The following is a 13,542-nucleotide window of genomic DNA, read 5'->3' as shown; positions in this document are numbered from 1 at the left end:
TCGTCTCATATCCCGGCTTGCTGTGGCAGTGTGTGGATGGTGGCTTTGTTTCTGAGGCAAAGTCTATGTCTGAATGCTATTTAGAGCCGGCAGCTTTGGCTTAGGTCATAGCTGTGGCTGATTCTGAATGAGTCTGGGTCGTCTGATAGTCCCCCGGCGCCGGTCGCGACGGATAGAGCTTCCCAGTCCGGATGGCTGAGCCGCACTGTGGCCCTGAACGGTAGCCGCTAATCTCTCAGCCCCAGTCTTTGTCCACGCGACCTCCGTCCGGCCGTCCCTGGGTCGGCTGAAGTCCCTCCCCTCCCCCGTCCACCTGAGCTGCCCCATCCACCGTCCAGTGGCATTGTCCGTCCCCAGCTGGGTCGTTCCGTCCCCAGCCAGGCCGGGCGCGCTGCGGGACCGGTCGGAAAGGAAGCTCTGCGGATGGCCGGCAGACCGTGGCCACCCGCCCTACTCTGTGGAGCCTGTCATGCCCGTCCCGTTGTGGGACTGATATCGGACCATTCTGTCCAATTTTAGAAACTGGCTGGACTATTTAACTGGACCTGCATGTAGGCCCCTGCTAACTGCTGGCCGTCCTACTCTCCATAGTCTAGTCCTGCCTACGCGTTAGAACTATAGCTGAGACCTGCCTGCACAACTCCGCTGGATCTATACTCACTATCTCGTCCCTACTATTGTGTCGTACTCTGAATGAAGCTCTCACAACTCTGGGAACCGAAACGGCTCGTTACCACCGTGAAAAGTGGTGAAAATATGTCACGAAGATGCATGTTGGGGCCGGTCGGCGAAATGAGACGGCGTTAGCGCAGGCCGTGCAGGATTAAGCGAGCTTCGGCGTAGATATTGCAGAATGGAAGTTTTTTTGGGGGGAAGGGTTGCAGTAACGAAGTTTCAGAATAGGATAAAAGCCCTGACTTGGAAGCTGCTACCTCGGAGACTTAAGATGTGAAACGTTTCACTTCATTTTCATTCATCCTACCATCTGAGATGATTAACTTAGGTATTGTTACCAAGTCGAGAGGAGGAATCAAATACGATGCCACTGTGAGCTACAAAGGTTGATTTTATTCGGCGTCGGTGGCTGCTTTGGTCTTCAGTAAGTGCACCTCTGACGCCTGGATTTTACTACATATCGTAAAGCGCAGCTTTTATGGCTCCTTTTTTGGTGTTTACGGCCATTCCAGTCTCCTCTCCAAACGAGGCAAATATTTGACTCCGATCCTTCTGTCCATCCAGGGCTGTTTCAGTATATATCACCCAGCGTTTTAGGCCGTCTAAGGATAAGTGATATCGCTGCCGTGGCCTGCTCGTGCTCAGCTGTTCAGGCTTCCCAGCGTCCGTACATCGTTATAAAACCGCGCTTAGGGAGCGAGCGGTGGACGGCTAATAATTGTGGGACTATCCGTGTACCGGGCGCAGGGGTGCCGCGCGGAGTTCCCAGCTGGTACGGTCACTTGGTGATGACCTGCGGTCACCGGGGTCAATGCTGGGGGTCACTCAGTGACCTGTACGACCGTCGCTACCGGTGATATATTGTGACAGCCCGCGGTAGTGTGCTGAGCCCACTCGCTCCCGCAAAGTAGGTACTCTCTTCAGTAAGTGAGAGGCTACGCGCTGACGCACGGTACTTATCTACTTTGATTAGGAGCAGATTACTGAACTAAACTGTTATCTGTAGATGAGCAAGGACATTGTCTTAACAAGGAGCATTACGCGCCGTGACTGACAGTCACTTCAGGACCTGTCACAGTCAACCCCCGTTATCTTGGCGAATCTGATTGTTAAAAACGTCAACTTCCCTCTGCAGACTTGTGCCGTGACCAAAAATCAAGGTCCAAGATCCTCAAGGTCCCTCGGTAAATTCAATTTCTAGAATCCAAGGTTTCCAAGGTCCCACGGCAAATTCAATTTCTAGAATCCAAGGTTTCCAAGGTCCCACGGCAAATTCAATTTCTAGAATCCAAGGTTTCCAAGGTCCCGTGGCAAATTCAATTTCTAGAATCAAGGTTTCCAAGGTCCCACGGCAATTTCAATTTCTAGAATCCAAGGTTTCCAAGGTCCCACGGCAAGTATACATTGCAGGATCCACAGTCCCCAAGGTCCCACGACAAGAATGCATTGTAGGATCCACAGTCCCTAGGGTCCCACGACAAGTGTAAATTTCAGGATCCACAGTCCCCAAGGTCCCATAACAAGTATACACTTCAGAGTTCAGGGTCCACAGTCCTCAAGGTCCCACGGCAAGAATACCTACATCTCAGGATCCAAAGTATTCAGGGTCCCACAACAAGAACTTAAACTAACATTCTGATGAGCAGACTTACTTCTAAATATTCTGCCAACGTATGCCCAGCAACATTGAAAGGGACAGAACCTATGGAAACCTGTGGTGGTTTTATCATTTACCAACATAGGTAGGGGGAGCTTCAACACAAGTTAAAGATGAATCATAATATCAATCTCTCCTTCTTTAGCTTGACAAATTCATAAAAATATAGGTAGGTGGTAGGTACCTTGCATTTTGTATTGTCATGTCCCTTTCAAATCAATCTTACCTGATCATTAGGAATGTAGGATAGCACCTTACAGTTATTGAAGACAGACATCAAAGTATTATTTCAGGCAATATCAAAAAACAAGAAATAAAACCTACAGGCTTCATAAAAATGGAAAAACTGAATTGGATAGGTATATGCTTTCGATTTTCTGCACATTACATAATACCTAGGATAAAAACTCAAATATGTTCTAAGTCTTGTTTGCGCGAGCGCTAACAGAAAAACTGATCGACTAAGCCAATAGAATTAGAGTATCAGCGAGCGCAAAACTTTCTTACTGTTCATTCACAATAACTTGAAGGCTCTGAACAAAATTCCATCTGACAATTTTTTCGTCCGACGGTTCTTCGTCGGCAGATTTTCGTCCGACTTTTTCGTCTTGCATTTTTTCGTCTGTAGGTACGAATTGGTTTGGTATATTTTTCGTCTGAGTATTTTTCTGTCCGGCATTTTTTCGTCTGGACGAGGCGGAAAATGTCCTTACGAAAAAATGTGCGGAGTTAAAAATGCACAGACGAAAAAATGCATAGACGAAAGTCTGCGGACGAAAATCTGCAGACGAAAAATTGTCCGACGAAAACCTGCTAAACGAAAAAGCTGAACTGTCATGGATTCATTGCTTATATTGGATGCTCATTGCTCAATGGTGATCTGATGACTTGCAAATCAAATAATTAAGTTTGACACTTACTTGGTCAAGTTGGTAGCTTCCAAGTAGCTTCAAGCCCGGCATATCACAACCCAGAAAATATGTGAGGTGAGATTAGAAAAGAGTTTTCCAAACCACCACTGTCCACTGTTTGACAGTTTCATAATCCACAACATTGATAATGTAAAAAGCTGCCAGGTCTCTTGTTCCAGTTCTGCCTCACAGCCATGACAACGATTTGGCTCTATATACATATGTCTACACTACTCTACACAGTCTGGTTCGTTTTCTCTTCATGTATCTATCTTAAGCCCTTGCAGCTGGTGGCTCAACCATATATATTTATTGAAGTCAGAAATGTCTACAGAGAAAACCTAGTGCAGGGTCCTAAGTGGCCCATGTGCAACATAAACCTCATGGTTCAGCTCCAGGATTCTTGAGATTCCTCAACAAAATGATGGTGTAAGTCCCGGCCCTTCTCCTAAGATCCCATGACAAATAAGAAAACTGGGACTGAAGATCTGCATTCTGCAGGGTCTTGCAGCATACCAAAATTTTGAGGTCCTTCTCCTGTCCCCTGGGTTTCCAATCATGGTTTTACAGCATATGAAATGTTGAGGTCCTGGGTTTCTAAGGTCTCATGTCACATGAAATGTTGATGTCCTGGGATTCCAAGGTCTCGCGGCATATGCAAATGTTGAGGTCCTGGGATTACAAGGTCTCGCGACATCTGCAAATGTTGAGGTCCTGGGATTCCAAGGTCTCGCGACATATGCAAATGTTGAGGTCCTGGGATTCCAAGGTCTCGCGGCATATGGATGTTTTAAGGTCCTGGGTTTCCAAGGTCTCACGACAAAAATGACAATGCAAGGTCCAGGATCCATCAAGGTCCCAGACCTTGGACTCTGCGAACCCTGGATCTCGGACCTTTTTGGGACCTTGGCACAAGTCTGTCCCTCTGTCTAAAGGTCGTCATCACTTATGATGGCATCATAAAGTTGCTGACGTGGTCCGAATCAAATAAGCTCCACGCTGGCTGACTGCTTTCTGACGCGGTGCACTATAATCCGACCTTACGAACCGTAACCCACCCAGACGGACGAACCCCGTCACTAGCCTGATAAGCCCAGCTGGAGGGGGCGACCGGACGTGCTGCTCGCGAACCGTGACGATCCTGAAATACCCCGTGCGTGAGCCGTGGCCCGTCCGGTCAGTGCCTTAATCGGCAGGGTCGTCACCCTTGTCGCTGGAGCGTCAACGGTCACTGAACTGCACCTACCTGCTATACCTCAGCCGTCAGTCAGTAATAGGGCCCACCTATTGTCGATTAGGGGCTCGAAGGTCAGTGAGCGGCCGGCAGCAGGCACGAGGAAGGAGGGGAGGGGCAGGGGGGGGGGGGGGGCGCGAAGACGGTAGAGACGTGTGTCTGTGGAAGAGGAGAGGGGAAACACGACCCGAGGCAGAGGGGAGGAGGCTGACCCGAGATAAGGCACGCGCAGTAAACAGAGGGAGGGAGGGTGGTGGGACAGGCCCGGGGAAGAAGCAAACACCACGTGGTCGAACAGTCCGAGACGCGCGCTCAGAGACGACGGACGGTGTGATGAGTGGGGATTGAGTGACAGGCTGCGAAAAATGAGCGAGCAGGATAAGTGAGAAACGAGAGACGACAGTGAGTGTGGCGCGACGGAGTACCTGGTCCGCAGCGCAGAGGCACATACATAAGGGGACTGTCATGGCCGGTAAGTCAAGTTAACGTGCTAGCAACAGTAGATATCAGGACGCCCGCCCGACAGTTTAAATTGTTACAACACATGACACATGTAGACATGACGATGTGCGCGACTCGGCTCATGAGACAAGTAGCATCCTTTTTTGTTTGCGCGTGCAATCGTACATGCTCGAATACACGATACGTAACAGTCGCTCCAGTCTGATTACAATCTGTAATTCGGACTCGACTGGCATGAGAAAGTATAAAGCCGCTCCAGTCTGTCTGGGGTTGAACGCCTCACCGACTCGGCTAATCGCATACCGAATACACGACAATGTAGCAGTCGCTCCAGTCTGATTACAATCTGTAATTCGGACTCGACTGGCATGAGAAAGTATAAAGCCGCTCCAGTCTGTCTGGGCTTGAACGCTCACCGACTCGGCAAATAGCATACCGAATACACGACAACGTAACAGTCGCTCCAGTCTGATTACAATCTGTAATTCGGACTCGACTGGCATGAGAAAGTATAAAGCCGCTCCAGTCTGTCTGGGCTTGAACGCTCACCGACTCGGCTAATCGCATACCGAATACACGACAACGTAACAGTCGCTCCAGTCTGATTTCAATCTGTAATTCGGACTCGACTGGCATGAGAAAGTATAAAGCCGCTCCAGTCTGTCTGGGCTTGAACGCTCACCGACTCGGCTAATCGCATACCGAATACACGACAACGTAACAGTCGCTCCAGTCTGATAACAATCTGTAATTCGGACTCGACTGGCATGAGAAAGTATAAAGCCGCTCCAGTCTGTCTGGGCTTGAACGCTCACCGACTCGGCTGATTGCATGCCGAATACACGACAACGTAACAGTCGCTCTCAGTCTGATTACAATCTGTAATTCGGACTCGACTGGCATGAGAAAGTATAAAGCCGCTCCAGTCTGTCTGGGCTTGAACGCCTCACCGACTCGGCTAATCGCATACCAGCCGCTCCAGTCGGAGTAAGAACCACATCCCGACTCGGCAATTGCATACATAACAGCCGCTCCAGTCCAGGTGTGAATATCTCACCGACTCGGCTTATGTGATATTAATACCGTACCAGCCGCTCCCGTCGAATTACGTAACTAATACCGACTCGGCTCATGAGACCAGTAGGAGTCGTGCATACATAGCAGCCGCTCCAGTCCAGGTGTGAATATCTCACCGACTCGGCTTATGTGATATTATACCGTACCAGCCGCTCCCGTCGGATTATGTAACTAATACCGACTCGGCTCATGAGACCAGTAACACTTTTTTTTGCGCGTACATTTGTACCTACATGCTCGAATACCACGACAACGTAACAGTCGCTCCAGTCTGATTACAATCTGTAATTCGGACTTGACTGGCATGAGAAAGAAAAAAGACGCTCCAGTCTGGGCTTGAATGCCTTATCGACTCGGCTAATCGCAGTACCAGCCGCTCCAGTCGGAGTGAGAACCACAGCCCGACTCGGCAATTGCATACATAGCAGCCGCTCCAGTCCAGGTGTGAATATCTCACTGACTCGGCTTATGTGACATTAATACCGTAACAGCCGCTCCCGTCGGATTATGTAAATAATACCGACTCGGATCATGAGAACAGTAGCATCTTTGTTGTTTTTTGCGCGTGCATTTGTACCTACATGCTCGAATAACACGACAACAACGTAACAGTCGCTCCAGTCTGATTACAATCTGTAATTCGGACTCGACTGGCACGAGAAAGTATAAAGCCGCTCCAGTCTGGGCTTGAATGCCTTATCGACTCGGCTAATCGCAGTACCAGCCGCTCCAGTCGGAGTGAGAACCACATCCCGACTCGGCTATTGCATACCTACATAGCAGCCGCTCCAGTCCAGGTGTGAATATCTCACCGACTCGGCTTATGTGATATTAATACCGTAACAGCCGCTCCCGTCGGATTCTGTAACTAATACCGACTCGGCTCATGAGAACAGTAGCATCTTTTTTGTTTTTGCGCGTGCACTCGCACATGCTCGAATACCACGACAACGTAACAGTCGCTCCAGTCTGATTACAATCTGTAATTCGGACTCGACTGGCATGAGAAAGTATAAAGCCGCTCCAGTCTGGGCTTGAACGCCTTATCGACTCGGCTAATCGCAGTACCAGCCGCTCCAGTCGGAGTGAGAACCACATCCCGACTCGGCAATTGCATACATAACAGCCGCTCCAGTCCAGGTGTGAATATCTCGCCGACTCGGCTTATGTGATATTTATACCGTACCAGCCGCTCCAGTCGGATTACGTAACTGATACCGACTCGGCTCATGAGACCAGTAGCATCTCTTTTTTTGTGCGCGTGCACTCGTACATGCTCGAATACCACGACAACGTAACAGTCGCTCCAGTCTGATTACAAACTGTAATCTAGACTCGGCTGGCATGAGAAAGTAAGCCGCTCCAGTCTGGGCTTGAACACCTTATCGACTCGGCTAATCGCAGTACCAGACGCTCCAGTCGGAGTAAGAACCACATCCCGACTCGGCAATTGCATACATAGCAGCCGCTCCAGTCCAGGTGTGAACATCTCACCGACTCGGCTTATGTGATACAGTGCATTTGCGTGCGAACATCATACGTACGAGAATGGTATAACAACGTAACAGCAGATGTAATCTGATCATCTAAGTCATACAGACTCGGTCGGCAGGACCTCGGCATGAACGTTATACCGACTCGGCTAATCGCAGTACCAGCCGACCCAGTCTACGTATAAACCATACCGACACGGCAAGGAACGTCAACAGCAGCCGCTCCTGTCTAGGTGTGCCTACTTCACCGACTCGGCTAATGAGATACGCCAGGTACCGGGCTAACCGCGCATATGATCCTCGGGGCGGCTACGGCACCGCGTCATATTCGCCGTTTTTTCACGACCGACATATGGTCCATTTGGTGCACATCTGGTGCAGGTTGGGTGCAGATTTGGTCAGTTAGTGTCCGTGTGGATCTTAGAAGCTATCAGCTGGGGCTGCAATAATTGTTGCTATGCCTGCTTTGTCATTTGTCATATGTCAGAGAGTATCACCGATTAACTCACTGAAGTAACCTCATGAGAAAGATTTTGCTGTAAAGAGATTGGGTACAAATTTGGTCCTATACTCGCCGGATAGCCCGTCGTGAAACGGTGATTCGCTGCAGGCGGCGGCCTGTGTGGGGGAGAGGGGCACAGCTGCGTGAAACAGAGCACCGGCAATTAGACCGGGCGAGTGGGCACCATGGGGAGAGGGTCTAGCTGCGTGAAACAGAGCGTCGGGAAGTCAACCGAAGCGGATATGTCAACAGGCGCTGAGCGGGCCCATGGCCCCATTAGCCGGGTCCGATGACCCGTGGACGTCGACAAACGAGGGTGTCGGGGACGGGAGGGTGGGGGCCGTGCTCGCTGCTGGCCAAAAGCTGATACGGAAATTGCGTCAATATGGTAAGATGACACGGAATACAATCTGATGACAGCCTCAACAAGGTTTGGCACGATGACTTGGGAAGGTCTGTGACGATGCCTTGGGTCAGGTATTACCCAACGCGATATGGTACGGTGACCTTGGCTGAGGTCTTATATCACGACTCTACAAAGGTCTGATGATGACTTGGAACGGTCTAAGACGATTATCTTGGATGGATCTGATACGATGATCTGGGCTAAGGCCCTCTATCACGACTTTCACAAGGTCTGCCCAGATTGCATGGGAAAGGTCTGTGACGACGACTTTGGCTAACTATTACACAATATCCAGAACGCGGTATTATATTCTGACCTTGGTTGATCCGACACACTGATCTGAGATATTGTCTTATATTACGATCACCACAAAGGTCTCGCACCGTGCCTGTGAATAGTTCTGATTAGATGACTTTGTTGACTTGTGCTACAATTCCTGGACAAGTTCCATTACGGGATCTGAGGTAACTACGGTCAATGACCAAGGCTATTGTCTGATGACGACCTTCATTAAGGTCTGATATGATGACCAAGAAAAGATCTGCAATGATGACTATGGTAAAGCACTATTATTATACAATCACCTGGGCAAAGGTCCAATAAGATGGCCTGGCATCGATCCCACACGATGACCTGGGGTAAAATCGTTATACCTATGACTATCACGACCGACATTCGGAGTCTAACGGTTCTTCGTTTCAGTGTGACAAAACACCCTAGACCAAGTCTGACACATGATCAGAGTTCAATATGATCCGCTGACCTGGACTGAGGCATGACATGACGACTGACGACCTCCACAAGGTCTCACATGAATCATGATGACCTGAGAAAGGTCTGCGATGATGTATTACACCATCGACTGTTCACAGGTCTCCTACGACGATCTGGGGAAGATCTGATATGGATATGATGACCTATCCATATAAGATATGATGGATATGATATGGATCTGATATGATGAATATGATGGATATGATGTGGATCTGATATGGATATGGATATGATATGATTTTAGGGCTTGACATCGATAATGCAGTACTGCCTAAATCTGTTTCTGCGATCAATGGCGTTGCTCAGAGAGTATTCTCAAAATGTGTCGTCTGTTTTGAATAGGGGACATTAGCCCGAAAACTGGTCTCCGAGACCGAATATGGAGAAACTGTTTTCTCAGTGCTGTAAAGCGATGGGCCAGCCGAGACGGGGCGGGACGGACGGACGGGGGGGGGGGGGGACTGCGCGGCCATGGGCCAGCCGGCGGGGGAGGGGTGTCTGTGGCTCACATGTCTAGTTGCGGGTGTCATGGATTGGATTCGAGCCAGCGCCGGCCGGAGCGAGGCGGGCTAGCAGTGAGTGTCCTCCGTCAGGTGAGAAACGACGGGTGTGTGACGATTGCCCATATATCTGCCCGCTTTTGTATTGTACATTCTGCTCCGTTGGCGTGTTTGGCGTCTTGTTATCGATCATGATATGAACGATAACACGATTTGGGTGCAGACGGCCAACAACAGCCAACTCTGTGTAACAGATCAGAGGAGCGAACGGTATGAGAAGCCCTAATCAGTAATAGGGCCCACCTATTGTCGATTAGGGGCTCGAAGGTCAGTGAGCGGCCGGCAGCAGGCACGAGGAAGGAGGGGAGGGGCAGGGGGGGGGGGGCGCGAAGACGGTAGAGACGTGTGTCTGTGGAAGAGGAGAGGGGAAACACGACCCGAGGCAGAGGGGAGGAGGCTGACCCGAGATAAGGCACGCGCAGTAAACAGAGGGAGGGAGGGTGGTGGGACAGGCCCGGGGAAGAAGCAAACACCACGTGGTCGAACAGTCCGAGACGCGCGCTCAGAGACGACGGACGGTGTGATGAGTGGGGATTGAGTGACAGGCTGCGAAAAATGACCCCACCCCCCGGCCCCTCACTACAACCTTCAGTCCTTAACACCATCGAGACACTCGTCGTCGGCCCGTCTTGTTATCGATCATGATATGAACGATAACACGATTTGGGTGCAGACGGCCAACAACAGCCAACTCTGTGTAACAGATCAGAGGAGCGAACGGTATGAGAAGCCCTAACGTACTATCATTGCATACCGTCACTCAACCATCAATGTGTCACGGCGGACGGTAAGGTGGTTGGTGTTCTTTTTAGCTTTCTTGAGCTCCGGTGACGGTGACGGCAGTCCCAACATTTCTTGGACGAGCCGGCCTAGTCCGTGATTCGTGATGTTGACTTGGCTCGAGTAACTGTGGTGGCGCTTGATGCCCGATTTAGCGGTGAAGCCGGCCCCTCTTAAATTCTTAAAGGTAGTGTGCCAGCTTTCCTGGACCGTATGGAGTTAATGACCCAGATAAGGAGAACCGGATTTTTAGAACTTATCCATACCTTCAAAACTCATGGAAACGTCTTAAATTCTTCAAATTTTGAGTACCCCAGTGCGAAATTCGCCCCGACGGGTTGTCGGTCGTACCCCAACCGCATTTCACACCACTATGAACAATAAATGCACACACTGAAATCGCTATTACCGATATGCTCATCCAATCAAGTTTCGATAAACCCGTTCATCATCAGCTCCTGCGGTTTCGAACACGCCTGTTAGGTGGTGCGGTAGACCGCGCCCAAAGCCAGGGCCCCGGTAACGTGAGGTAGCCGAGTCAGGGCAGCGTGCGTGACCCAAGCCGGAGCCGCGCGTCCTCCCGGTGTCATGTGATAGCCCGGGGCTGCCCGCGGGGATGCGGTAGACCGCGCCCAAAGCTGCGGCCCCGGCTTGGGTCAGCGCACGCTGCCCCGACTCGGCTACCTCACGTTACCGGGGCCCTGGCTTTTGGCGCGGCTTCTGCTCATACTTTGTGGTGCGGTGGTGGTGCGTCGGGCTGCGCGCTCTGACTTCGGCCAAGAAAAATACGTCAGCTGATCATTGTCATTTCTGCCACTTGCGTGTGGTGAAATGGGGTCATAACTTATGAGACGGCTTTTTCATATCAATTATTTTACATAAAATCATATTTCAAACCATAAATAATGTTCGACAGCCAAATAAAAGAAACAATACCAATACAGGCTTACAGTTTAAGGCTCGACATTGTGTTGTCTACGATTAGACAGCTGATAACTCATTCCCGTACGTCGTATGGTCGTAACACTATAACGACCTTTGCTTATTGTCACATGTGCGCCGCATTCGCGATTGTTGCCGACGCCTGTTTAGGTACAGGTGAGCCCACTACAGTTGTTATACATATCTAAAAACCGGTAAACTTTTAGGCGAAAAAGGCACTATTCCAGGCCCATTTTTGATTTTTTTTTGCGATATTAGGTAAAAACAGAAGCTTCTTATCCTAGGAAAAATAAAATGGGAAATCTTTCAAAGGTGGCACACTACCTTTAATCTGGCCAGCCTCTCTGATCCCCTAGAGCTCTGAGTCAGCTCGGCACCCACTGCACGGTGACGCGGCGGCGAGCGCTGCGGTTCGCTGTGGATGACTGGGCGCTCCGGCTCCCTCGAGCTCCCGTCCCGTGACCCATTCATCACTGGGGACCGTTCTGTGAAGTCCGACGGCCGGTCCTGACGCGGCCCGCTTGGTGCACGGCTCGTGTGTCAGCCTAGGGCTGGCTAGTGAGATGGACTGGTTTGTCAGTGGAGGGAGGGGCTGACTGGTTAAGTAGCGGGTAGCTGGTAATGTAATGGTCGGGTCTCTAGTCCTTAGGCCTACAGGTGACTGATTTTCAGGTCATTCCCCGACTGTTTAGTGAGCCAGTCCCTGGCTCGGCAAACTCAATAATTTGCATGTTTCTGTCCGGGCACTCGCTAAGGCTGACCGAGTGCAATGCTTCCACGAACGTTGCGTCAGTTTCTGAAGTGAGCTCGCCACGGTCGGCGCCGCACTCCGCTCTGGCCGGTGATCGACAGGCGTGCTGTGCCGTGCACGGACCGTAGCCACGGTGGTTGATTGTGTGTGGGCTTTTGCAACAGGTCGGAACGAGCGTGCAAAATTGTATCGTAGGTATGTGACTGACTTCCTGGTTCCCAGCTACAATTATATTGATTAATTATGAATGAATGACAAGTGCACACATGGGTTGATTTTGACCTTTTTCTGTGGTCTCTTATTGTTAGACAATCCTCTTAGCCCATGTGACATGGCATGTCCTGAACTTAACCTGAGGTTAAGTTCGGATGAGATGGGATGGGTCGTTCCACTGATGGGAATGAGTGGAACGACCCGTTGCTGACCTTACCTGACCTTGCCTAATGTGGTAATGACTTGCCAGCTACCTGTCCTGTGACCTGACCTGACACTGACCTGACCTGTGACCTGACTGTGCCCCGTCCCGTTTCAGGCGGCCGGCGGCGGCCCGCTGCCGTCTGTATGTCCGGCCCGGACGGGGGAGGACCCGCCCGGGAGATGTCCGGTGGACCGCCTCCTCCAGCGGAAACTCAGGTGAGGGACCGGTCCAGACCCGCCGGAGTCCGGTCAGTGGGCGGCCGACCGGCTCCGGCAGCCACCCTCTCCCACCAACCGCGCTCCAACCGCGCTCCGATTGTGGCTCGAGATGGGCTACCGATGGCGCGCGTGAGGCCATTTTTGTGGAACGCCGCTCGGATGACCGGTGCGGGCTCTCAGGTCGTGAACTCGCCCAGTGAAACTAGGCGGCTCGGTGCTTTCTCGTTCTCTCGTTTTGGTCATGTATCAAACGGAATGCTTCTCCGTGAGTTGGGGTCCCCGGTGCCTTTGTTATCCTGAAACAGATGGTGTGAACTGGTGCCAGCGCGGTGTGAAGCCGCCTTTAGATTGCGTCACCAAGTCGTGACTAACTAAGTCGCCCCTGGCACGAGCTGTCCTCCCCTCCCCTTCCCCACTTCGCTCGCGGACGGTGGACGAGTCGACCCCTGGCCCCGCCCCAGATTCAGCATTGGCGACTTGGCAGCGTCTCGGGAGCCATGCATTCCGTTCACGTTTCCGGCCTGCCCAGACTTCGGCTCTGGTTTGGATAATCTGTCGACAACTCGACAGGAATGGACTCACGTTGCGAAAGACGGGGATAGCCTGGTCTAAAGTCTTTGTCGGTCTGTGGCGGTCCTGAGACCGACAGGGCGGGTCTGTGGAGCGCTGGGACAAGTGAAAA

General features: G+C 51.1%; 1 protein-coding gene across 3 annotated transcripts in view; it reads left to right on the top strand.

Moving 5' to 3' along the window:
- LOC122366239 (trithorax group protein osa-like) overlaps window positions 1-13,542 on the top strand; it is a 96,013-nt gene that overhangs the window by 17,977 nt on the left and 64,494 nt on the right. For all 3 annotated transcript variants that reach the window (XM_043338243.1, XM_043338242.1, XM_043338241.1), the window contains exon 3: window positions 12,757-12,857. In XM_043338243.1, coding sequence (XP_043194178.1) covers window positions 12,786-12,857 — 72 coding nt within the window. In that variant the 5' untranslated portion in view covers window positions 12,757-12,785. The remainder of the gene's footprint in view (window positions 1-12,756; window positions 12,858-13,542) is intronic.

Source organism: Amphibalanus amphitrite, unplaced genomic scaffold, assembly GCF_019059575.1.
Source record: "Amphibalanus amphitrite isolate SeventyFive unplaced genomic scaffold, NRLGWU_Aamphi_draft 000792F_arrow, whole genome shotgun sequence".
In the NCBI taxonomy this organism is placed as follows: Eukaryota; Metazoa; Arthropoda; class Thecostraca; order Balanomorpha; family Balanidae; genus Amphibalanus; species Amphibalanus amphitrite.
This window is presented reverse-complemented; position numbering and strand designations above follow the sequence as displayed.